A 26,312-nucleotide genomic window follows, 5' to 3' on the forward strand; every position below is an offset into this window, starting at 1 on the left:
CGTATTGAGGCCACTGTAGGTACATCTGTCAACCTTAAATCACCTGAAATATAAAATGTCTTTATCTATACCTTATATTAACAATGTAACACTGTATCCCTAAACTATTAGTCCATTGAAATTGGGCATATTATCTTTCCTCACTTTATTTTCTTGTCTTCCTGCTAATGGTAGCACCATTCCCTCTCTTCAGTACTTCCTGTCCACCAAATATTCCTGCCCACTGTTACTAATCTTTCTCAGGGTTTGATCTTTTCTCACTTTCTTTCTTCTCTCTAGTTGTTCTCGTCTACCTCTCTTGCTTTCAGGAAAGTAGGACTCCCAAGTCTATACTTCAAGTGTGTAACTAGCTTCAGAAATGGATGACCTGTTTTCTAGCTTATTAGGTATTGCTGCTAGATATCTTTGATCCAAACCGAGGTCATTATCCTCATTAATACTTCGTAATACAAACTACACAAATTCAAACCAAACGCACATATCAAATTTTGTTTTCCTTTGTTTTAAGTTCTCTCTAAAGCATTTAGGCTACAATCTCCACTCCTCTAGACTCTCTCTTATCCTACGTCCTTCACAATCAAACTGGTCATTAAGATTTGTGCAATCAATGTCTGATGTGTATCTTCAACCCAGCTCTTCCTCCTTGCCACTGGTTAAATTTATTCAATTACCATTTCCTGCCTATACTAAGCTTTTTACTACCTTTAATATACCTCCTTCCGCAAACAATTTTCACATTCATTTTGAATGACTTTTAAGCAAATATAATTACAGAAATCACCTACCTCCCTGGTTTAAAGTATAAAATGGCCTGTACTAATTACAGAAAAACATGCAAACTTCTTCAGATAGTACGAAGAGAACTTCATAATTTGGTTACTGCAACTGAACTGGACTGTGATTATCAGAACCTCTCATGCTACTTTGCCCCTCTGTGTCTTGTCGAACATGGAATTCTCTCTGCTTGAGTTCTCATGTGGTAAAACTCACTCCCCACGATCCCACCACCACACACACATATACATGCACACACACATACTTTTTAAAAATACTATTTTCATTTCAAAAACATCATCAAATCATACCAGGAAGAGCTAGTTATACTATTGGTCACAAGAAAAACAGCTTAAGCAATGGTTAAGAGTGAAAACTTCAGAACCGCCCTGCCCAGGAATGATCCAAACTCTGTCATTTACCAGATATGTGATTATGGACCCATTGTCCATACTTTAGTTTCTTCCTCTGTGAAATAAAGATAATCATATCAGTACCTTTCCGTAAGACTTTCTAAAGATTAAAGAAAGCTGATGTGGTACAAAATAAAAATCAGTGTAAATGTTGACCTTAGTGTAGCACTATGTTTGGCATTTCTGTGATAGGTTTGACAATTAGGCTTATTAAGTAGTTATTGACACTCATATCTGTAATAGCTCCCTGCCGGAATGTAACTCAGTGAAGATAGGCACCATGTCTTATTCATTTTCATAGACTGTTTAACCCAGTATTGTGAATGCTAAATCAGAACTAGGAAATGTGACCGATGACCATCTGCTTGACTCTAGCAAGTAGACATCAGGGAAACCGTTCCTCTCCCCGGTCTGTCTGTCCCCATGTAACATCCTAACCTAATTCTCCTAAAATACTACACCTAGTTTCACCCAAAGCAGCTAAACTGCACATGAGTTTCTCTGTCCTGAGATAAGAATGGAATTTTGGAAGCCTTGGACTATCCGTTGTGTTGTTGGCAACAAGAAGATAGAAATTTTACATTCAGAAATTAAAGAAATAAGATTGTAGCTAAGTAATTTTATTTATTTGATACTTCTTTATAGAAAGTATTTTAAAATTGTTTTTGTCATCTTTGGTTTCATTATGTGGTATGGTAACATTCTCCTAAGTAGGACACCAGCAGAACTACCATTTCTGTGCATGTGAGATGTCACACAAATATTTTCTCAACATACTGTTTCTTGAGTTAACATTGAGACATGCCTCTTAGAGGTGTGGAAGCTGATTTAAATAACTACTCAGCATACCAAGGAGCCTAACATGATTGTCCATAATAAAGTATATCATGCCTCATTCACATTGCTGTATTCAATTTAGCCATCAAATCTGACTTAGAGATAAGTAACGTAACAGAAAAATAAGTATTACTGTAGAGAAGCGCCTGGTCCCATTTGACATAGAACACAGGACATCCAAGGGTACAGTTGCAACTTACTGCAATCCAGTTAATATTGTTCAATGTTGCTTAATGCTGATTCACTTGAGTTCAACAAACTTAACAATTTTTTTCAAGTTTCTATCCATACTACAGTTTAAAATTTGAAAAAGAAAGTGCTCACATCATATGAGGAACAATGGACGTATATACAATTCTAATAGGAGATAGAATGCAAAACGATTGTGATTAAACCACAAAGTACTATAAAATATATGTGTACATTAACTTTTCTATGTATAAAATGTTTCTGAAGAAGTAGGCAAGAAAGCATGATGGTGATTCTCCAGGAAAGGCCAATGGAGTAGTGGGAAATAGAGTGGGAGGGAAACTTACCTTTCACCGTTTACCTTTTTATTTTTTTTTTCCAAAAGAAAAATAAAGAAAATTATTTCCATAAGACTGTGGAGGAAAGGCAGTTATGTTTTGATGAGGAATTAGGAAGGCTTCTTGACAGTGCAGTGAAGTCCAGGCGCTTCTCTACAGCTTTTTCTCTTGGAGAGGTACCACATCCTAGCTAAATGACATATTTTGTGAAATTGTAGAATCCTGTAACTATAAACTAAGCCTTAGGGCTTTTTGAGCATCTTACACAAGTATACGTCTGAGTTGTAGCTAGTAGGTTAAATTGTGTAAAGAGTTAAGTGTTCTGAAACTCATAACCTTCACATTAATATAGAAACATGAAACCGAATTAAAGACTCCCAAAGTTAGCTTGATTGTTATCTAAGGAAGAACAAACATTTCATAACTACACCATGGCGAATTGTGCTGTTTGCATTTAGGCAGTAGAAAATGTCAGTTCTGTCATCTGCCTGAATCTATCAAGTTATCACTTAAAAAATTAGATCAATCTCATTTCTATCTAGAGCTCTGAAGGGTAGAGTAAGGAAGTGTCTGTACCACAACAGAAAAGTAAAAATCTTAATACTTTTTACTATAGGCTAACTTACAAGAATAAAAATGTCCATTCTCTTAGAGCTACCTGGTAAAACTCTGTCATCTGTTTTTACTATTGCCCTATTGCATTTTTAGCAATCCAATATGAAATTCCATCCCTTTCAAAGATGAGCCGGGGAGGTGGGAAATTTTCCCTCCCATATTCAAAATATCATCTTCCCTGTGCCCTTTTCATGGATAGCTGTTGTGTAAAAGCCTCTTGGATTCTTTTATCTGAATAAAATATATTCTTGGGGGAGATGTGAAAAAGATGTTTTCTATAGCATTGGTTTGCTAGCTACTTTATATGGGCATTTGATATTAAGCAATATGGAAACCTTTTCTTATTACACTAGGATAGGAATCTAATGTGAAGGATGTGTTGGTATTACAATAAAAATGACCAATAACTTATTAATCTTGTACTATTGTGTTACCCTGAGGATACTATTCATGGTTCTAGCCCTAACAATATTGCCTGTGGACATGAAGCACAAGCCGGTGCTATTTATTTCAGTGTGTAAATAGGATTTTTTTTTATACAGTAAAAAAAAAAATATTCTACCCCGGGGTTATTGATATATTCATGTAGATTTTACCATATTTCCACTGACTGCCAAATCCCTGAAGATGACTTTTCTGCAGGCAAAATAATGTCCTATTAGTGACCTAGATTTGCATTTTCCGAATTTCTGGAGGACACTTACCTTTAATGCCAAAGAACCAAGTAATTCTTTGCATTCCTTGAGAATATTAAGTTTTTCAAAGGCTAGCTTAGACTTCTATGGATCATACATACTTATAGTCTCTTATCCACTTTGGCATTTAATATTTCGTTCATGTGAAAGAAACCTCCCCAGAAGTAACTAGCTCATGTGCTTGAGGCAAGGTTTCTCAGCCTTGACACTACTAACATTCAGCACTAGATAATGTTTGCTGTAGGAGCTGTTCTATGCATTGTAGCCTGTTTACCAGCATCCCAGGCCTTTACCCACTAGATGCCAGTAGCTCCCCACTCTCCTCCAGTTGTGACAATAAAACATGTCTCCAGACATTGCCAAATGTCTGCTGGAGGACAGAGTCACCCGTGGCTTAGAACCACAAGGTTAAGTGTAAAAGAGGCACTTGCTATATACAAAATGCTATGTGAATCTTGGTGAAGAAGTAAACTTGCACCAGGAAAATAATGTGATAAACAAGTCACTCCAACTTTCTGTAACAACATTTGCAAGGCGTAATGCATGTATTACCCAATGCAGAAACATAAATTCACATGTTTAGAATTACCTTATTTTGTTATTCTGCCTAGAAAGTTCCCCAATGGCATGCCATCTGTGCTTGAAGTATTTATTTATTTATTTTTAACGTGATGCCTGTGTGAAAGGGTTTTCAAACCCTGACCATGGCAGAGACTGAGAAAAAGCTAAGAGTTTGGGAAACACATTCTGCAGTTCCCTCCTTGGAGTCTGGCCCTGTGTATTTTCTTTAGATGTGGTACCTGTAAGCCTCAGATGCAATAGTAGCCTCTCCTGTCATGGGTTAAGCAGGGGTTTCCTGTAAATTCATCTGGTATATATTTGGACTTGAGAAGAGCTTATTTCAGAATACCAGAATTAGCGGATCAAGACAGTATGCTGCGTCTGTACTTCCCAGAACATTTTCATTTCTAAATGACTCTCTGACTTGAGTGGCAGTCTTGGAACTTACTGGGAAGTATGAAATGTAATTCTTGTTTGATGGATAGGATTAGAGCAGATAGAACAAAAATGCATTAAATTTTCCCGCAAGGGTTCCTTTCGCTAGTATCAGTTTACTTGGCTTGCTTTCTTTATGTTTCTGTTCTCTGTTTTCCCCATAGAATTTCCTGCAAACTTTGCCTGTCAATCCAATCTTTATTGCTTTCATTTTTAATACTCCAATTGGCGCATTTTACAAAATAGACCAGCCATGCTAAAATGTAATGTGTGGTTTGCTCTGTCTGTATAAGAAGCTGACCCTGGATTTCTACCAGAAGTTAAACCACTGCACGGTGTATGAGGAAGACTATTTGTTGAGTGGCCTTGGGTGCCTCCTGTGTCTTGATGAGCCCCAAATACCGTTCACTGCCTCACAAATAAGATCTGTCGAGATAAGACCTGGAAGGAATTTTCAAATGCAAACCATGAGTTTCATAGAAAAGGACTGTTTTTTTCTAGTTTCTAAGGCCCCTGCATGCTTAGAAAGCAGGCATATTAGTTAAGCTTCCACTTAGCATTTAATATGTGATGCTGGACCATCTTCTCTGGGCTCTCGTTCCTCAGCTCTCATTCCTTCTTTCAGGGACCCTTCTTCTATGGTCCTGCCACCTTGGCATTGATCATCCTGTATGGTAATCACTATTGAATTCCATAAGCTGCTCTGCATTTATTCTTTCATTCAACATAGACTTATTAAGTATCTCCTATCTCCCAGGCTCTGTTCTAGGCAACAAGACAGATATACTCTCAACCCCCTTGAAGGTGACATTCTAAAATGAGAAATAGAACAAATACATTGTATTAGTCAGCTCAGGCTGCCACAATAAAGTGGCTGGATTGATTTGGTGGCTTAAACAACAAAAATTTATCTTTTCACAGTTCTGAATGGTAAAATTCAAGATCAGTACAGCCGATTCTGGTAAGGGCTCTCTTCCCCTGGATTGTAGATGGCTGCTATCTTGTTTGTTTGTTTTTTGAGAAAAGATCTCACTGTTGCCCAGCTGACATTCAATAGCACAGTCCTGGCTCACTGCAGCCTCGACCTCCTGGACTTAAGTGATCCTCCCCCTTCACCTCCCATGTAGAAGGGAATACAGACATGCATCACCATGCCCAGCTAATTTTTGTATTTTTGTGGAGGGGGGTTCTCGTCATGTTGCTCAGTCTGGTCTCAAACTCCTGGGGCTGCTATCTTGTTATGTCCTTACACGGCCTTTCCTCCGTATGTGCATGTGAGAGCCTGAGTGATCTCTCCGATGTATCTTCTTAAAAGAACACTAATCCTATTTTATTAAGGCCCCACCCTTATGTCCTTATTTAACCCCAGTTACTTTCTTAGATACCCAGTCTCAAAATGCAGCCACAGTAGGGGTTAGAGCTTTAGCATGTAAATTTAGGGGGCACACAAACATTCAGTCCATAACATATGAAAAGGATTTTTTAAATTACTACTTCAGATACTGATAAGAGAATTATAGAAATAAATCAAGAGAAAAAGGGATAGAGAACAATTGGGGCAGGCATGGCAGTTGCTAATTTATCTACAATCCTCTCTGAAAAAGGGACAGTTGAGTGAGACCAAAAATGAAAAGAGGCAGCCTTATAAAGCTTTGGAGGAGTGAGCATTTTAGGTAGAGAGAATTTTAAGTTCAGTGTAGAGATAAGAGTGAGAATGATATCACAGGACAGAAGGAAGTCAGTTTGGTTGAATCCTAGCCGGCTATGGAGAAAGGGTTAAGAAAACAATATCATAGAAGTAGGCAATAGCCTGATTGTGCTAGCCAGTACAAGGAGTGAACATTTTGTTCTCATTGTAATGGAAAGCCTTAGGAGAGTTTTAGGCTGATTAATACACAAATACAGTACAATTTAAATGACTAAATAGAGAAACTCAAAGGGGTATTTTAGAGACTTACACATCTTTGTTAGACATAGTAAATGTTCAATAATTTTTTAAAGTGGAAAGATGAATGTAACTTATATAATAACCTTTTTTTAAAAATCAGGTTTATTATATATAATTTGTATACAGTATATTCATTCTCTTTAGTGTACAGTTCTGTGATTCTGATAAACACACACAATCATGGAACCACCACCGCAATCAAGATCTGGAACAGATATCTCCCCTCCTCAAATTTCCTCATGTTTATTTGGAATCAAACCCTTCCTCCAACCCTGTATAGTTTTGCCTTTTCCCTAGTGTGATATAAATAAAATTATATAGTATATACCCTTTTGAGTTTGACTTCTTCCATTTACCAAAATTTACTTGAGATTGATCATGTTGAATAGTTTCAGTAGTTATTTTTCTTTTATTGCTAAGTAGTATTCCATTGTATGGATGTGCCATAGTTTGATTATTAATCCAGAGGAAAGGACATTTGGGTTGTTTCCAGGTTGGGTCAAGCATGAATAAAGCCTTTATAAACATTTGGATTAAAGTTTTTCCGTAAACGAAAGTTTATTTATCTTTGGTTAGTATGGAAAAGTGGGATTGCTGGGCCATAGGGAATGCATATGTTTAACTTTAAAAGAAACTGCCAAGCTGTTTTCAAAAATAGGTGTAATGTTTTGCTTTTCCACTAACATTGAAGGAGAATTCCACTTTCTCTGCATCCTTGTCAGCTGTTAGTATTGTCTTTCTTTAAAAAAAAAAAAAACTTTGCATTTTCTCTTTTTGTCATTCTATCAGGTATATAGTGAGTGACTTCTTTTTAAACATCACAATTATAAATTTAAGGGTCTGGTGAGTATGGATAGTAAGAACGTAATGTACAATGGGGTAACTTTTGCATCTTCACTATTTTTTTAACCCATAAGAGTATGATCTTATCAAATCATTGTTAAGAGTTAAAGGACATTTAAGACTATAATTTTAGTACATTTAAGGCCATATCTTTACTTGAAGACTTTTATAGGAATTAAGTTTGAAGAATTTACTCCTTGAATTCTGACAACCTTGAATTCTAGACCTTCCTTATTTAATGGGAGTCTCATGGAATGCTTTCTTAGAAAGATAACTCATGAAAATCTCTACTTAAAATATCAGTGACCCCTGAGGTGGGACGAAGTCTTTGTCCCCCAGATTCCAAGCTCAGTCATACTATTTAAAGAAAAAAAAAAAAAATAGTAATTGAGTTTTGCCAAAAGTACAATACAGTGAAGAATTGTACCATCATTTCTCACATGCATTTTTCCAATCTCTCCTCGCATCACTGACATATTCCATCTCAGGGAACCTGGCTTCGTCTGTTCTGTGGTCGGCCACTCTACCTTTTCACTTACCAGTAAGACACGAGGGAAACATAAAATTCTGCTGAAGAATTTGAGCATTCAGTAACTCATGGACTCTACAGTATAGCCTGGGTAGAAATGGAGATTTCACTGATTTTCATATCCAGGAGCTACCCTTTAATAGATCTCCAGAAGAATCATCCCTCCTCTGATTTGTGAATTCCTGATCTTGTCTAGTAGCATTCTACAATTGTTCAATGAAGGGCTCTGGAGGACTAGAAAATTCAGTGCTTTTTGCAGAGTTTATAGGAGCATGTCATATAGGTTCAGTGTCTCTACCAGTGCCTTGACTTAATCCAGAAAACATTCCTATTCCAACCTAGATACAAATTGTCCTCTTGCTTCTGTTTTCATGGAGAAAGTGTTTTCTGCATGAGGGCATGGACCTATACCTAACACAAAATATCAAGAACTTTCTAGGGACTGATATTTATTTCCTGACTGAAGACATAGATGCAGTTCCTGTATTTGTAACATCAGTCACCTTTACAAAGTGTGGTGCTTTCATTTTGTCTTTCTTTCAAAGCCTTTTAAACAACACTCATGGCTTGTCTCCTCCTCTTGGTTGGAGACAGTATTAAATTTACCTGGCATAAGAGAGATTTTGTGCAGCTAATTTCATAATATGACTCAAAGTCATTTCATTCAGAGCTACTTATTTCTCTTGGTAGAATCAATAATGTACATTTCCTGGACGTTTCTGTTAACAGTTGGTGGAAAAACATGCGGGTGGAAATTTGTCTTTCCCAGAGGTGCTTGGTAGCATTTGTTTGGAGGCCAGGCATGTAGCAGCTTCATGAATCTTCTTTTTTTTGTTTTCTGTTTGCAGATTTTATTCTTCACCGTACAGTATTGCAACCAACCGCATGATTCCACAGACATCTATCACACCATTCATTGCTGCTTCCCCTGTCTCCACATACCAGGTATGTCCGATTTACCTGCACTTTAGGAGATACCTTTCTTTCAGCAAGACACTATTTAGAGCCAAAAAGAACAACGTAGAATGAAAAGAAAAAAATTTCTCATAAACTTTAATCACATCTTAATGTAGTGACAACACAAGTTACGAGTTAGCATACTTTCAAGAGCCTGTTTGCATCAATTCACTGGATAATAAAATCCACTCTGCTTTTCATTCTTCCTGCTGAGTTTTCCTGATTACGCCACTTTCCAACCAACCTTAAGACAGTTCTTTCACCACTGGGAAATTATTTTGTTTGTTGTTTGTTATTTTGGTTGCTCGTGATCCCTATTGTGTCTTTCCTAAAAGCACATTTCTAGCAGTTCCTTCGCTCACTCCAGGATATTTTATCATTGTCATCTCATTTTGTCATGGTTGTCCTGGTAAAGCTACACAGATAGATGTTAAATCATACTTCCCAAGAAACAGAAGAAATTATCAAAGTGGTAAAACGTGGTTTCTAGTCCCTGCTCTTATTTTATTCTCAGTTCCCGAGAGACCAAAAGAGACCTCAGGGGTTCCACATGTTGAAATGCTGGAAAGTCTGAGACTGAAGGTGTATCCTCAACTAGATATTATAGCCAGTTAATTCCAAGTACATAAGTGGATTAAAATAGTTACACTTCTCCCTCAAACAATACTCCTTATTTTATTCCTCTGAGTTATTACGTATGTGATGTTAACCTCTTCTCTACCTAATATTGTTCTTCAAACAGTTCTTTCCAATTCTAATTAGAAAACACCTATATATATGCTGCATGTAGAAAGTGTCTAGTGTCATTTCTTAAAAGTTTAGAGAGAGAAAGAAAAAGAGAGAATGAAAGCGTGTGTATGCATGTGCTTGAATTTTGCAGATGGTGGTGGGGGTGGATGTTACATAATGGGTAAAACTCTAATGTTGCAGACTGCTACTAATTCAGTGTAGTTTTACCTTGTTCAGCCACTATATACTTCATTTCAGGATATCCCAGTTGTCAGAGAATCAAACTTAAGACTATGTGCACTTTTCCTTAACTGATTCCCCTGAAGCAGATCATTTTCATTCTTTTTCTGCACTCAGATTCTTGAAACATGTCCGTGGGCAAATGGAATAGATTTTCATTTGAATTGCATTAGAGGGTCTCTGAATGGCTGATTTCTTAATTGCCTTTCCTTGAGGCCCATGAGGCTATGTGCAGGTGCTGTTCAGTTTTTGTTCTTCCTGCAGGCCTGCCTGGTTGTAGTGTGTGTGTGTGTGTGTGTGTGTGTGTGTGTGTGTGTGTGTGTGTGTGTGTATTTCCTTTTTTTTTTTTCCCTAATCTTGGCCTCTGTTCAAGCCAAGACCACCCATTAAGCCACAGTATAGAGCACTTTGGTGACATGAATAAAATATTCACAGAAGTATGATTTTACTTGGGAGGGCTCATAAATGGAATTTAACTCTAGCTCCCTTTTCTCAAAAGAAGAGTTTACAGCAATGCTCTATGTTGTCGATTCTCACCTTTCACCAGTTTTTTTTTCAATCCAAAGTGTATTAGCAATTCTGTCTGTGTGAGTATATATATATATATATATATATATATATATATATATAAAATCTGAGCTCTCCATGTGACATTCAGCTTATATAGGCCCCTTTCATTTGGCTGACACATGGTACATTTAAGAATAGTTGGCTGGCTGATATGCTCATTTTTATTTGTTACACCAATTACCCATGAGAGAAAATAATTACAAACTTGCTTGAGTTAAACCTAAATAACTCCCCCAAATTTTTGGTTTATCTCTTTAGCTCTTCCCACAACTTTTACCACTTGGACATATTTCTAAAATGGGATCACTTGAGCACTTGGAGTTACAAGAGATGACAGAAAAAAAGTCTTAGCAATCAACTCTTGCTTCCTTCATTACTTGTCAGGACATCCCTGAGAGTTGATCTTCAAATGGCCTCTGAGGCCTCCTAAAACTTTAGCCTTCACTATCAACCTCAAAATATGCTCCAAGACCCAGCCCGGTCCATGTGGGCACTGAAGTTAGCTCCACTGAGATGGGAAGTTGCTTTACCTTTTACCATGTTTCAGGGACCAGTTTAATGAAATCCAAGACTTCCCTTTTTGCCCTTAGTTTTGAGGACGAATTAACTGTAAAGTCAGATGGACTCCACTTTCTTATGACCTAGTGTGACTCCACTGAACACAAGAACCACGTTCTCTCTATGATTACTTTGTGCTAATAAATGCTGTTTGATGCATAGGTCCAGAGTACTTCATGGATGCCTCATCCGCCATACGTTATGCAACCAACAGTAAGTGTTCTCAGTCACCTGAGGCTAATATTTCTATTATCCGAGTACAAGCTTTTGGAATGCGTAGAAGCTTTGGGGTAAAGCTTTTGTTATATTATGTAACTCGTTCAGGCAGCCGTATGCTCCAGATAAAAAGCTGTTCCTGAAATTCTACAAAAGCATGTACAATAGGTAGCTAGAGACAGACATAACATAGAATTAGATAAAAAGAAAGGGTGAAAAAGCAAGAGAGTGAGAGTGAGTGTGTGGAAACATTATTGGAAGAAATAGCAATCAACCACTCAAGCTGAGTCTGCCATTTCTTATGCATGAGAAATTTCTGCTTTATGCAGGAACTCAGAACTCAGGACAATTACATGTATTCTACAAGGAAACTCTTTCTGTTTCCCTTCTCTTTCTGATACGCTTCTCTTTCTTGACAGTCTGATATGCTTTAGGGACAATCTGGAGTATCATGGCCAAGTTTTGATATGAAGCATATGTTTCAAATATGAAAGTAGTTGTCTGCTAATAGACGAAGTTATATAGATAGATGGCAAAGTGTGTAAATATTTTATGTTGATAACTATAGCAATTCTCTTTTTCTTTAGCAAAAACTTTCTCCCTGAAAAATATTCAAACTCTACTTTCTACTTGCTAGATTTCCCATTTTGTGGCACAATATTACCTCAATTCCAAGTAAAAAGTATGACATATGACATTAGAATCTAGGCTGAAGGCTAATGATTGCATTTATCTTTGTCTGGGTCTTCTGGGTTTTCTAGCTCTGTAGAAGTGCGAGATAGAGATTTCAATAGCAACAAACTCATGAGAGTGTGAGGCAGGGGAAAGAGCCCTAGACCGGAAGTTGTGTGACAAGGTCTCTGGAGACTCTTCTGGGCATGCTCACACCTGTGCATTTGTTTCCTTTTCTGACACTATATACTTAGTAGTGCTTTTGTGAGGATCAAATGAGAGAACATATGTAAAGAGAATGTAAAGTTTAGCATGCTATGCACTATTTTCATTGCCCTCATTATTATTGAATGTGTTCATTATACAAGAAAGTGGCAGTGCTAAATTTTAACTCCTTTAGAAGATACATGTAAATAAGGTAGTATATATTAAAGACCAGGGAGCTAGATACACAGGCATCCTTTTCTTGGACTCAAAGAATTAGAGAATCTGCTTTTCACATTTGAGCTGTGCTCATTTTCTTTTTTAAATAAGGAAGCTTCCATGTTGCTCCAAACATTTTGATAGTTTGTTTTTTATTTAAAGAATAAAATATATGTAGTTAACACAGCAGAACTTTGTGTCATATTTTGTAAATCCCCATATTTACTATTATTTACGCACCTTGAGGGCTTTCTGAGTTCATCTGGTCTATGGCCTATAATTCATACCAATATGCAACACATCCAGGCTTCACTTTTCTGTCCAAGTCATAAGGTAAATTCAGGATGTGCTGCCAAACCAATACATAGCATAGCAGAGACCAATCCAACAGAGGAAAAGGAAAGGAGCCCTGCCAGATTCTCGAGAGGAGACTTTCTGGAAGGAAACAAACCACCTTCTAAAAAATGTGTTCATCCATAAAGCACTAATGCTAACTTAGTCTTCATATTGAGTTTTAACATCATCTCTTTGTGGCCAAAAGGAGTGCACATCTGGCAAAATATGAATATTTTACCAGATGTCAAACTATGTAAGATTCTCCAGTACTTCCAGATCTATTAGGGGCAGGGAAGATGGTTGTGTGGGACTGTTTCAGCTGTCACCCGGGGCCGTAACAAAGGTTTTCACACTCCTCCTTTTCTACCCCAGTATAGCTTCGGCAGGGAAGATGGTTGTATGGGACTGTTTCAGCTGTCATTCAGGACCTTAACAAAGTTCTTCATATTCCTCCTTTTCTACCCCAGTATAGCTTCAGCTTCATGTTTGCATGTGTTATTTCTGTGTGTGTATTATTAGTGTGTGTGTGTGCACGTGTGTGTACTTTAATTTGTCCCTTTAGATTTTCCTTGCTGTGACTATTACGCAGAGCTGATACCATTTTCACTTCCCATGACTAGATTATGCATCATGCTTCAGCTTAGGCCACTAAGTTTAAATGTAATCTTTATGGCTGGGGTGGATTCCTGGAAAAAAAGAAGTGGCTGGGCCACCCATCACTTTGCTGTGTTTTACATGGAGTAAAGGGCTAAACAGTCTCATGAAAATACAGAGTTTCTACCATCAGACTTTGCCCTGTAATAATCTTGCTGTTTGTCCATATCACAGAAGTAACTTTACCCCACTGCCTTTAATTTTATCAAAGTGTGGGTAAATTACTCTATGATACTAAAATGTAAAATATGAAACTAAAATATAAAAATATTTAAGCCATCTAATACTACAAATCTAAGACTACAAAAAACCTGAATCTGAGAAGAATTAATGAGGAACTGGATGATTAACAGCATGGATTCTTGGTTGAGCTCATTAGGATAGGAAACCCTTCTTATCAGTGCGGTATTGAATGATTTACTTAAACGTTCTGGGCTACAGTTTTCTCATTTGTAACATGGACATAATAATACATAAATAATTATGTTTTGTTCATTAAATGAAATAATGCATTAAAACTCTTAAAATAGTTTCTGGAAGATGGCAAACAATAAATTATTATTATTATTTGGTTGTATTAGTAGACTTCTCATTATGCTTTAAATTATCCCAGTTTTATCTAATGAGCGTTGTTATAAGAACAAAGTTGAAAATAAGCAGCTTTGTTGAGAATCATCTATTTCTTCCACGTTCATAGTGCTCATTACCTTACTTCGCTAATGAGTTGGGTGGAGAAAGACTGGTTATAAACAAGACAGATTGCTTAGAATTGTACTTATTTCACTTAATTTCTAAACATTCAACACCTAATACTGAAAAAAAAATGCATTGAGACTCTCTTTATTCAGTAACTGGAGACCACTTTACAAATAGATTCAAAGTATCAAAATCTGTATCTCAAAGATATTGCCCATAATTCCAATTTTCTTGCAACTTTTCTTCTCTATCACATTTTCTCTTTCCTCATTTTATGGTAATTTCATGCATGAGCTTTCATTGTACAGGAATATACCTCCCCCATCACCAAGCATGTACACTGACTCCTGATTTGGAGCCTGATATTATCACCTAGGCTAGAAGCCCTTCAGATTCTCTCTCAGGCTTGACTTGAAGGGCTCTGAGGTCTCAATCTGGTTTGTATCTGGAGAGAAAACAGTGCTTCCGTGAAGTTCTGAAGTAGAGCACAACGTCCTTGATCTCTTTGCTAGGGAGGATGAACGGGTAAACTGGTGTGGTGACAATTGGTAAGAGAGAAATGAAATGGCACAGAGAAGGAAAGGAAACAGTAAAGGCATGAAAGAATGGAAAACATAAGCATATAATGTCTACAGTTTACCATTGATGTTTGTTTCTTTGGAGATTTAATTTTCTAAGTAGTATGCTTGTAGATTTAGAAAAAAATTCTCTGGGAAAAAAAGATAGATGTCTCCTTGCACGGGTTATAATTCTGGTGTTTTAGAAAGAAAAGATATTTCTTTTATTGGACCCTGGGAACTTATTTGATCTCCTAGAAAGCTGTCAAACCCCATGCAGAGAAGGAAAAGTATTTTTGTTTGTCTTTTGTTGTTGTTTACCTGAATAGAGTCTGAGAACACAGCACTGTTAGACTAAATTAGGAACTCCCTTTTTGCTGAGAAGAAATAAAAATGCTGAGTTTGTCAATGTAGTTGGTTATTTGTTTCTGCTTCTCAGCACAGACTTCTGTACTGCATGCTGAAATCTCACCATTACACTGACAGAATTTTAATATTGACCGACTGCACCAAATATCTACTCTACAGAGCAGTACGTTACATTGGAATGTCATGTGAATACACAATTGAAATTTCTGCCTGGCACTGTGGCTCACGCCTGTAATCCCAGCTCTTAGGGAGGCAGAGGCGGGAGGATAGCTTGAGCCCAGGAGTTCGAGACCTGCCTGGGCAATATAGCGAGACCCCGTTCTCCACAAAAAGGAAAAAAACAAAAAGACAAAAAAAAAAAAAAAAAAAAAAAGAAATTTCTGTGTTTCAATATGTTGGATATTTTGTTACATCTGCATTACTGATAAGGAGAAAAGATGATCATTTTTAAGAGGAAGCAGAGTTCCACTTTCTTAAACTTTATTCAAGCTCATTTGAAGCATAAATCTTCTGTTCTTGATATGGTTAGTGTTATATCATCTTAAGGAGAAAGGTCAGCTTTCATTTTGACTTAATTACAGATTGGTTATCTAATTACAGTATTCTAAGAAATGCAACATGCCTTATTGAATCAATACAGGATTTGTTGCCATGGCAACGAATGGCAAAAATGTTGCAAGCAAATAAAAATGCTAATTGTTATGATTAATAAACTCTAAGTATTCAGCTAAAGAGCCAATATAAACTGCTTCTCTACAACCAGGCTGTTTAAGAAGCCCAGAGCACTTACTTTGGTCATTCTTTGCCTATAAACATGTAAGACCTAGGGCCTAGTTTTGGAGTTGTATCCTTCAAATTTGTAGATGTGTTTTTTTGAGAAGGCATTATCACCAAATTTGCCTTAATTACTGTAGAAAATAGTCCTGGCTTTGCTATTGCTAAATGTAACTTCAAAATTCTACAGTAATTTTTCAAATATAATCTCATGTGACTTTAGTAAAAATAACTTTAAACAATGAAATGCAAGGCTTATAATTCAAAAGAAGTCTATAGAGTATAAAAGATTTTCCACCTACGATCCCCTCATTCATCATTTCTCTTCTCTGGAAATAAACAAAATCAGATATTCCTATCTGGTCAATTTTATATGCATATGAAAGTATATATGTGCATGTGTGTCAGTATGTATATAATTTTAATTTTTAATATAAACAATATTACTCTACAAATATTGTATCACACTTTATTTTTCCTCAATAATGTTCTGGATGTCAATAAATGTGAGTCACGTGTAGATCTATGTCAGTTTTTATAACAGCTCCATTATCTATTATTGTATAAATGCACCAAAAGGCATACTTTCTTGAAAACTCAAGATTGTAATATTGTGCGCTAGTGAGAAAACATCTGTCAGATAAGTTGCTGACACAAAAGATATATACATTTTAAAATTTGGTACATATTCTTGTCAAATTGCATTTTAGATAAGTTTTTCTTTCTCTCTAACCTCGATTAAAAGTGGGTGATTTCAAGTTTTAAATATTTCATTAATGTGGTAAATATCTCACTGACATTTTATTTTCATTTCTGAATCCTATGAGTTTATTTGATTTTCACATGTTTATTGAGTGATTTTGTCTTTATCTCTGAACTCCAAGTTGGTTTGCTTTGCTGTTTTCTTTTTTGAGATATTGATCTTTTCTTATTTATAGATCTTATTACAATTAGTAAGTTTACACTGTCATAGATAATTTAAATATTTTTCAGTTTACTTTAAATTTTAATTGTATATTTGTCATGCAGATTTTTGACATTTATGTATTCAAATTTATCAGTCTTTCTTTTAGAACAAGGCTCAGCAAACTTCTTCTGTAAAAAGCCAAACAGTTAATATTTTCTTTTTTATGAGCTATATGGTCAGTGACACACCCACTCAATTCATGGTTTATTGTGAAAGCATTCATAGACAATATATAATGAATGGGTGTGGCCTGAGTTCCAGTGAAACTTGTCTACAGAAATAGGTATGGCCACATTTGACTCACAGGCTGTATTTTGACACCCCCCGCTTTAGAGCATCTGGATTCCATGCAAAATACCTTAATCACTATAAGATCTAAAATGCCATATGTTTTCTTACTGTGTTTATAGTAAACTTTGTTTAAAAATGTTGTTACTTTTGAAGTTTATTTTATAGCATGAGATGAGATTAAGATCCAAAGTTTCGTGTTTTTCCCCCAAATGTGTAACCAAAGGTCATCACAAATTTTACCAAAGAAGCCATTTATATTTCCTCCTCTGACATAAAATTTATGCCAATATTTATCACATAATCAAATATGTTTATCTTTGGTCTATTTCCAAACTCTATTCTATCCTGCTTATCTGTTTCTTTTGACCATGGCTTTATTTTCGTTACTATAACTTGTAATACCTTAATCAGGAGTGTCCAGTATTGTGGCTTCCCTGGGCTACACTGGAAGAAGAATTGTCTTAGGCCACACATAAAATACACTGACACTGATGACAGCTGACGAGCTTAAAAAAATAGTAAATCTCATAATATTTTAAGAAAATTTGCAAATCTGTGTGGGAACACATTCAAAGCCCTTATGGGCTGCCTGCAGCTATGGGTCACATGTTGGGCGAGCTTGCCTTATAAACTGATAGGACATGTCCCCAATATTTTTTTACTGTTTCTCAAAAATTGTTCTAGCTATTTTACATTTTCAGAAGAACTTTGGTAGCGTTTTATCAAGTTAAAAATGTTCTAAAATTTCAAATTATATATTGACTTACGGGAAATTTAAGAATATGCCATATTTACAACACTGAATTTTTCTATACATGAAAAAATAACTTTTCATTTACCCAAGAATTCTTTTCTGTATTTTGAATCACTTAGTAGTGTATCAGGTTTCCTCCATGCATGTTCTATACTTTCTTAATATTTTCTTTGGCCTCTTAATATTTTTGTTGTTATATGTCTTAGTTTTTTGTTTTGTTTTGTTTTGCTTTTTTGCTGTGGCTATAACAGAAAAACTCAGACTGTTTAATTTATAAAGAAAATAAGTGGCCAGGCACGGTGGCTCATGCCTGTAATCCCAGCACTTTGGGAGGCCGAGACAGGCGGATCACGAGGTCAAGAGATCGAGCCCATCCTGGCCCATATGGTGAAACCCGTCTCTACTAAAAAAAAATACAAAAATTAGCTGGGTGTAGTGGCACACGCCTGTGGTCCCAGCTACTCGGGAGGCTGAAGCAGGAGAATTGCTTGAACTCTGTCGGTGGAGGTTGCAGTGAGCCGAGATCGCCCCACTGCACTCCAGCCTGGCGACAGAGTGAGACCACGCCTCAAAAAAAAAAAAAAGAAAGAAAAAAAGAAAGAAATAAAGAAAGAAAATAAGTTTATATAGCTCACAATTCTGGAGGCTGGAAAGCCCAAGAGCTTGATGTAGGCAGCCAGTGAGGACCGTCTTTTATGTCATAACATGGCAGAAGACTTCCCCTGGCAAGAAGGCAAAAACAAGGGTGCCAGAGAGAGCTTCCTTTTATAACAAAGCAATTCCCACACATTGACTCCCATGGCAACATTAACCCATTCATGAGGACATAGATGACATTAATCCATTCATAAGTACAGAAAAATTATTTCTAATGCATGTATTTTCTAACACATGAAATAAATATTCTTCAGCATTATAATAAAAATTTTATTAGATTTTTTCATTGACACTTTGGTGTATAAAAATGTAAATACTAGTTTTATTCATTTAATTTTTAAAATCTATTAATCATTCAAAAGGATTGCTGAAATTTAGAATATATACATAAGTTAAAATAGGCATATAAAATACCAATTTTCTTTTACCCAAAGATTACTAATGTTAACATCTAATGTTATATGTTTCCAGATATTTGTCTGTATTTATATCAACATCTACCAACTTCTCTGCATCTACATAGACACATGCACACACAATATACCCATATATGTCACATGTATCTGTGTACCCCTTTTACCAAAATGCTATCAGCCAAATGATATCACACAATATGTGCTCTTTTCAGCTAATAATTTATTCTCATTTTCCCAGTCAAGAAATTTTTTATCATCTCTAATCAAATTTTCTCACTTGACCAAAAATGTAATTTATACTGGTTTACCCAATCCAGGAAGCAATCAGTGACCACATAGTATATCTGGTTATTGTGTCATTTAAGGCTCTTTTAATCTGACAGTCTCTTGCCCCCCTCGTGTTCATGGTTAGGCGTCCTGCTGTGTATCTCACCCTCGAGAAATGTTTGGTTGATTCTCCATGATGCTGTTTACTCTTTTCTTCTACCTCATATATGAAACAATGTTTATAACCTGCTATCTTTCTGAATTTTCTCATTGTTTTCAATAGGATATTTAATTCATTCTCAGCTTTTCCAGGCCATCAAAAATAATCAAACTTTCCACCTCATTTTAAATATTTATATTTCATAATTCATTTTCCAGTCAAATGTCTTCAGAATGTATCCGTTGACTTATTTCTTATCATAATGGAAATGCCACTAGGAATTATTTTTTAATTCACGTATAGATGTTGAACTTAATCAAAGTTTTTTTTAGACACTATTGACATTATTTTCCTTTTGCCAATTTTATTGTATTAATATATTTGTAACTAACTGTATTATAATTTGTAATATATTTCCTAAGGCAAAATCATTCTGCCATAAGCTCTATTTGGTTATGATACATCCCTCTCAAAAACAAACTTCAGGATTATACTTGTTTATAGTTTATTATTTTGGCATTGGCTTTTATTAATAAAATTATTAAGCTATTTTTGTCAGGTTTGAGTATTAGATTAACAAAGCCTTCATAAAATTGATTTGGAATAATCCATTTTTCTCTAATTTCAGAAACAGTTTTAAATAGCATCGAAAAAATCTTTTTGAAGATTATAAAATCTTCTCATGGAAGACTATTTTAGTTTTGGGGAAGAGACGCATTTATTTTTACCAAATCCAGTTTAAAAAATAATCTATTACTCTAGTCAGACATATTCTCAGGAGGCTAAAACTTTATAATCTATTTAAGAATTTGTTAATATTGGCCCGGTGCAGTGACTAAGCCTGTAACCCCAGCACTTTGAGAGGCCAAGGCAGGCAGGCTGCTTGAGCTCAGGGGTTTGAGACCAGCCTGGGCAGCATGGCAAAATCCTGCCTTTACAAAAAATAAAATAGCCAGGCATGGTGGTGCATGCCTGTAGTCCCAGCTACTCAGGAAGCTGAGGTGGGAGGATTATTTGAGCCCAGAAGGTCAAGGCTAAAGTCAGCCAAGATCACACCACTGTACTCCAGCCTGAGCAACAGAACAAGACGCAGTCTCAGGAAAAAAATTTGTTAATATCATGTATGATCCTGAAGAACTCTATCTTGTCCCATAGTTGATGGTCATATTGCTGAGTGATCAAACCAATTGGATTATGAAATGTCATGGTCTTAACAAAATTAGCACTATCTTTTGCTCCATATAGTTCTTAAGTTAAATATAGTACGCGTATAAAAATCATCAGTTGCCAACTGCCTAATAATGAATTTCTAGAAATGAGCAAGTTGTACATCAATAATTTGTAATTTTTAAGAATGTATAGAGATTTTTAATGCCCTTCATTGTCATAAAATTTGAGGAATATTTTCCTCACATGCTCATTTGATTCAGTCTTTCTTTCCCTTAGCCCTTAGCTATACCAATCATTGACTCTCATCTTATAAAATTAAGAAACTTGGATTCAATGAAAAAAATCAACAAATAATAAACAAATACTCTTAAGCATCAAATATGTGCATAATATTTTTCTAGATATTCTTAGAAATTGAAGAGAGAAAATAAGAAATAATTTGTCCTCGAGACTTCCCATATAATTATAGAAAAACCTTATATGTTCAGGATAATTTAATTGAAAAGGTACAGTTGAAAATTTGTCAAAATGTTAGTGATTATATAACCTTAAAAATGAAGATGGCTTTGTGAACAGTTAAGGACAGGGAATAAAATGACATAAATATGGTCTTAAAGGATGGGTGATGTTTGTGGAGCTAAAAAGAAAAAGGGAGAATCTTTTAGATGAAAATAATACACAAAAAATATGCGGGGGTAGTCCGAAGTTATTTCAAAGAGGATTACAGAAGGAGACAAATAGCCTGCCTTAAGTGAAATGTTTATATTAGGGAATAAGGGAAAGATTTGGTTGGAAAGTTAAATTGCTATGTATTAAGGTATAACTTTCATGCAGACAACTCTGGCAGACTTTCCTACATATTTTTTATTAGCTTGACAATCCAAGTACTATTGTTTAGAATTTAGATTTACTCTGGAAAATGTAAAACAGAAAGAGTCAGTTATGTCATTGATGTGTGCATAAAAGTAATAATTTCCAGTGAAGTAATGTATGAATCAATTAAAAATAGAAAAAAAATAAATTCTGCTGCATTATGAAATGTGATTATGCAAAGTGTTTGTATATAAAGTCATTTTATAATCATAAAAATAATTTTGGAGGTAATATTTATCTCCCAAGTGGATCTCCTGAAAGCTTCCTGCTCTCTGAGATCCCTGCCTCCTAAGTACAGGAGTGTTTAGAGGCAATGGTGGGTCTAGAATCTTTTGAAATATAAAAATATGCTTTAATACATTTTTTAAATTTCTCATATATGGTGGTTGGAAGTCGCCAAGTGCTAGACACTGACACATCTCCAGAGGACTTAGGAATGTATATATTAATAGATGGTCACTGTCTCTATAGCCAGTAACATAAAAATTGGCAGCAACTGAAGTATTGTAGCTCAGGAGTATGCAGGTGTGGGTGTGTGTGTGTGTGTTGGGGGGAGGGTTACGTATGCATGTGGGCTTTCTGCATGTGGATTATGGGTTTTGTTTGTTTGTTTGTTTGTTTATTGTTTGTTTGTTTTTTGAGACGGAGTTTCGCTCCTGTTACCCAGGCTGGAGTGCAATGGCGCGATCTCGGCTCACCGCAACCTCCGCCTCCCGGGTTCAGGCAATTCTCCTGCCTCAGCCTTCTGAGTAGCTGGGATTACAGGCACGTGCCACCATGCCCAGCTAATTTTTTGTATTTTTAGTAGAGATGGGGTTTCACCATGTTGACCAGGATGGTCTCGATCTCTTGACCTCGTGATCCACCCTCCTCGGCCTCCCAAAGTGCTGGGATTACAGGCGTGAGCCACCGCGCCTGGCCCGGTTTTATGCTATTTTTTAAACAACCTTTAAAAAGAAAGAATAGCTCAAGATACAATGTATTACTTTTTAGAATAGCAGGCACAGCATTCTGGACTCGACACAACTGACAGCTGCTGAAAAGCCAAATTTCAATAATACATAATCTCCAATATGTCCTTGGATAGTACTTAAAATTTCTTCATTACTTCATCATTAGTAAAGCAGAGTATCACTACTTTGCCAGTTCTTTCATAAAGATGTAGATGACGTTACTTCCTTAATAGCTATTTAATATATTAAACGCAATTCAAATAGAAATACAATGTTAAATATCCAATCTATTAAATTCTTGTTTCCTAAAGCAAGAAAATGTGCAGCTAAAATAAAGTACCTGTCAGGCTTTCTAGAAAACAGCAAGTTACCAGGGCAACACATCATATAGAGGTAGGGTACATCATTTATTTTATAAATGTTACCAGGGTAACAGGAACCAAATCACTGAGGATTTAGGATGAGAATACAGATAGTCCATGGAACTATTTGCTCTTTCGTAGCACATTGGAACAAAATGTCCAAACATATTTAAAAGTTTTAAACAGTTATGTAAAGTATTTGGGTATTCATGAAATTGATAATCATAAATGGGTTCAAATGTTGAGAGTATTCCCAAATATTAAAATATATTATTTTTGATTTCTTATTGCTCAGTATGTCATTGGGATACTTTGTTTTACTCTGAAGATTGACTTTGCTAGATTAGCTCTAGAGAACCTAGTTATTTCTACCTAGGCGCAGTCTCTGCAATTTAGGATCATGGTTAATGGTGTTGATTAGCTTTTTTTTTTTAATTGTACTTTAGGTTCTGGGATACATGTGCAGATCATGCAGGATTGTTGCATAGGTACACACATGGCAATGTGGTTTGCTGCCTCCATCCCTCTGTCACCTACGTCTGGCATTTCTCCCCATGTTATTCCTCCCCGACCTTTCCACCCCCCACAACTGTCCCTCCCTTGGCCCTCCCCCAACAGACCCCAGTGTGTGATGCTCCCCTCCCTGTGTCCATGTGTTCTAATTGTTCATCACCCACCTATGAGTGAGAACATGCGGTGTCTGATTTTCTGTTTTTGTGTCAGTTTGCTGAGAATGATGGTTTCCAGATTCATCCATGTCCCTACAAAGGACACAAACTCATCATTTTTTATGGCTGCATAGTATTCCATGGTGTATATGTGCCAGTTTTATAGGCCAACCAATTAAGGTGTACCAGGGAGGGAAGCAGATAACAGAGAGAAAGGGAAAAACGACACACACACACACAGGCACACACACATAATTTTCATGTGTGTGTGTATGGTGTGTATGGATTAATCGTTTACTCAAAGAATTATGCAGTTTAGAGTTATATTTTTCAAAATGATAACACAAATACAAGTAAAGTGCCTTCAAACTTTTCTACTGCCTAAGAAGCAGCTTACCAAAGGTAGGGATTAAACTTACATTTTTCTCCCTGTGTTAGGACAATTGGTTTTCCTCCCAATAAGGCTTTCTGTCAGAAAACAAGTAATTCTAATGTGTTCATCTGTGGTTAACAATTAAGGTATGTGCAAAGTCTATAAGCAGTAAAGGGAAGGAAGTTATTCACTGTGGAGGAAGCAGAGGAGTAAGAACAAGGCTTCACAGAGGAGGCAATTCCTGAACTTGGTTTTGAAAAATGAAGAGGAGTCTTTTAGACCGACAAGTGTTGGGTGTCAGGCAGGATGAGTGTTCTGATCAAAGTCAACGCTGGATTATAGACAGGGTTTTGGTCCTATCCACCATGTGCTACAGCTGGTGAACATCTGAGAGAGCAAAGTGTTTCCACAGGCTACTAGGTCCCTCTAACACTGGGACATATGCATGACATTTGTGTGCCCTTCAACAGTTCTGTGACAGAAGGCATCATTTAATCATGAATTAGGGCTGTTGTCCTATATTCCATTAAACATGGCATCTTCTCCTAGAGATCTGCTCGCATTTGTTGGCAAAACCTCCTCACCGATATCCAATGTGCCCCTTCACAAGCTCTCCACTCAGAGTTGAATGTAATATCCAGGGCATATTTTTGATATTACTTGGGTGTCATAAAGTAATCATTATAGCCTCTGCACAAGGCTAATTAGTTCTAATTACTGAACACCCCCGGTGAAAGTGAGATTTCTGCTCCACTCAGAACCCCAAGAATGCTTAATGTCTCATCATTTGACTGTCAGCAAGTGCTTCATTGCTAAGTTATTCAAACAATAAAGTAAGATGATTAAGACTCTAGGAAAAAATACCAGAACTTACATGTCAACGTGAGTTTCTTTTTTCCATGCAATAAAATTACTTTGGGAGGCCTTTTCCATTGATACCATCTTAGACTAGGACATTTTAAAAAATTTTTTCTTTGGGAATAATTTTTAGAGATAATGTATTAATCATACAAGTAAAACAAGTTCATCAGGTTATATTCTTGTGATGGAAAAATAGAGAGATAGATATATACATACGTAATGATGGATAAATTGATTGAATGGGTGGATGGATGATGGATGAATGGACGTAGGGAAGGATGGATGCAGGGATGTATGGATGGATGGATGGGTGGATGGATGGTCAGACAGAAAGAATATAGGTAATAGATATCCTGGGATGTGCAACTAGTTCTTCTTTCCCAACTACAATATAATTTTATTATTTGACAGTTTATTTCATATAGTTCACAATATGTCTCCCTTTCTATTTTGTTTTAATAAATATTTGAGAATGGGTTATACTTTATAGACTATTTCTGCATTGGGAAATACTAAGACCCAAGCTTCCAGGTGCTGTTAAACAAGAATACTGACAAAGGTTTCTGAGGAAGTTAAAGACCTGCATCTTCTTTGAAACCAAACCTAACATACTAGGGAAATTGATGCTGTCAAATTTGTCTTCATAAGTTTGATCATTAAATCTTGGCATTGCCCGTAAGTAGGTTTGTTAAAAACAATTTAGGAAAAGTTCTCTTATGTTCATCATGTAGTATTCTAATTCCTTTTCAGTTGCAGATTTGTTTACAACAGCTGAAACAACTGTGTTACTCAGCCTAATGTCTTAACTGGCAGTTACATATGTAGAAAGAAGCATTTTCTTGTGGACATTTCTTTTATTAACTCTCAGTAAACGTCAAGCAAATGTTAACGTTCAATTTTGTGAAGAAATGTATAGAGCAACTAAATTAATATTCTTCAGGTATATAAGTTTCTTATATACCTGACCTGTCTTGATATAAGAATGGCTCAGTAAATCCAATTGTCTGACCTGTGCCCATTTTTGGTGTTTAAATTTATTTAGTCTGAGCCAGGATGTTATTAAAATTATACCATCTATATCATCTGATTTGTAGTATCATCTAGGTAGAGGCTATTTTACCTCTCATGGAAAAGATGACAAGATTGCTTAGTTTGTGGCAGAATTTTCCTTAATAAATGTCCTCAAAGCTCTCAGAAGAGCCTAAGCATGTACACAATTGAGATCTTGTAGTTCTATGCTATTGAGTGCTTGAGAGGCTAATTTAACCTAAAATATCGAGGGCAGGCATAAGGCCTCTTGGCTGTCATCACTAGGTGGCTCATAAACTGCTCATGACTTTTGGTCGTACTAGACCCTGATGCATCTGCCAAGATGAGTCAGCTGTAAAATGTACTCTATGAATACTACACAGCCATAAATAATGATGAGTTTGTGTCCTTCATAGGGACATGGACGAATCTGAAAACCATCATTCTCAGCAAACTGACACAAAAACAGAAAACCAAACATCACATGTTCTCACTCATAGGCGGGTGTTGAACAATTAGAACACGTGGGCACAGGGAGGGGAGCATCACATGCTGCGGGCAGTTGGCAGGGGTAGGGGAGGGA

The 26,312-nt window shown here is 36.2% G+C and overlaps 1 protein-coding gene across 12 annotated transcripts in view; it reads left to right on the forward strand.

Annotated features, from left to right (window-relative positions):
- RBMS3 (RNA binding motif single stranded interacting protein 3) overlaps positions 1-26,312 on the forward strand; it is a 758,821-nt gene that overhangs the window by 631,580 nt on the left and 100,929 nt on the right. For 9 of the 12 annotated variants that reach the window (XM_032259567.1, XM_032259558.1, XM_032259601.1 and 6 more), the window contains 2 exons: positions 9,026-9,122; positions 11,394-11,444. In XM_032259567.1, the coding sequence (XP_032115458.1) occupies positions 9,026-9,122; positions 11,394-11,444 (148 nt within the window). The remainder of the gene's footprint in view (positions 1-9,025; positions 9,123-11,393; positions 11,445-26,312) is intronic. The other 3 variants (XM_032259610.1, XM_032259640.1, XM_032259636.1) reach the window with 1 other exon arrangement.

The sequence above is a fragment of the Sapajus apella genome, unplaced genomic scaffold (genome assembly GCF_009761245.1).
Source record: "Sapajus apella isolate SASKATOON/1434 unplaced genomic scaffold, GSC_monkey_1.0 scaffold4, whole genome shotgun sequence".
In the NCBI taxonomy this organism is placed as follows: domain Eukaryota; kingdom Metazoa; phylum Chordata; class Mammalia; order Primates; family Cebidae; genus Sapajus; species Sapajus apella.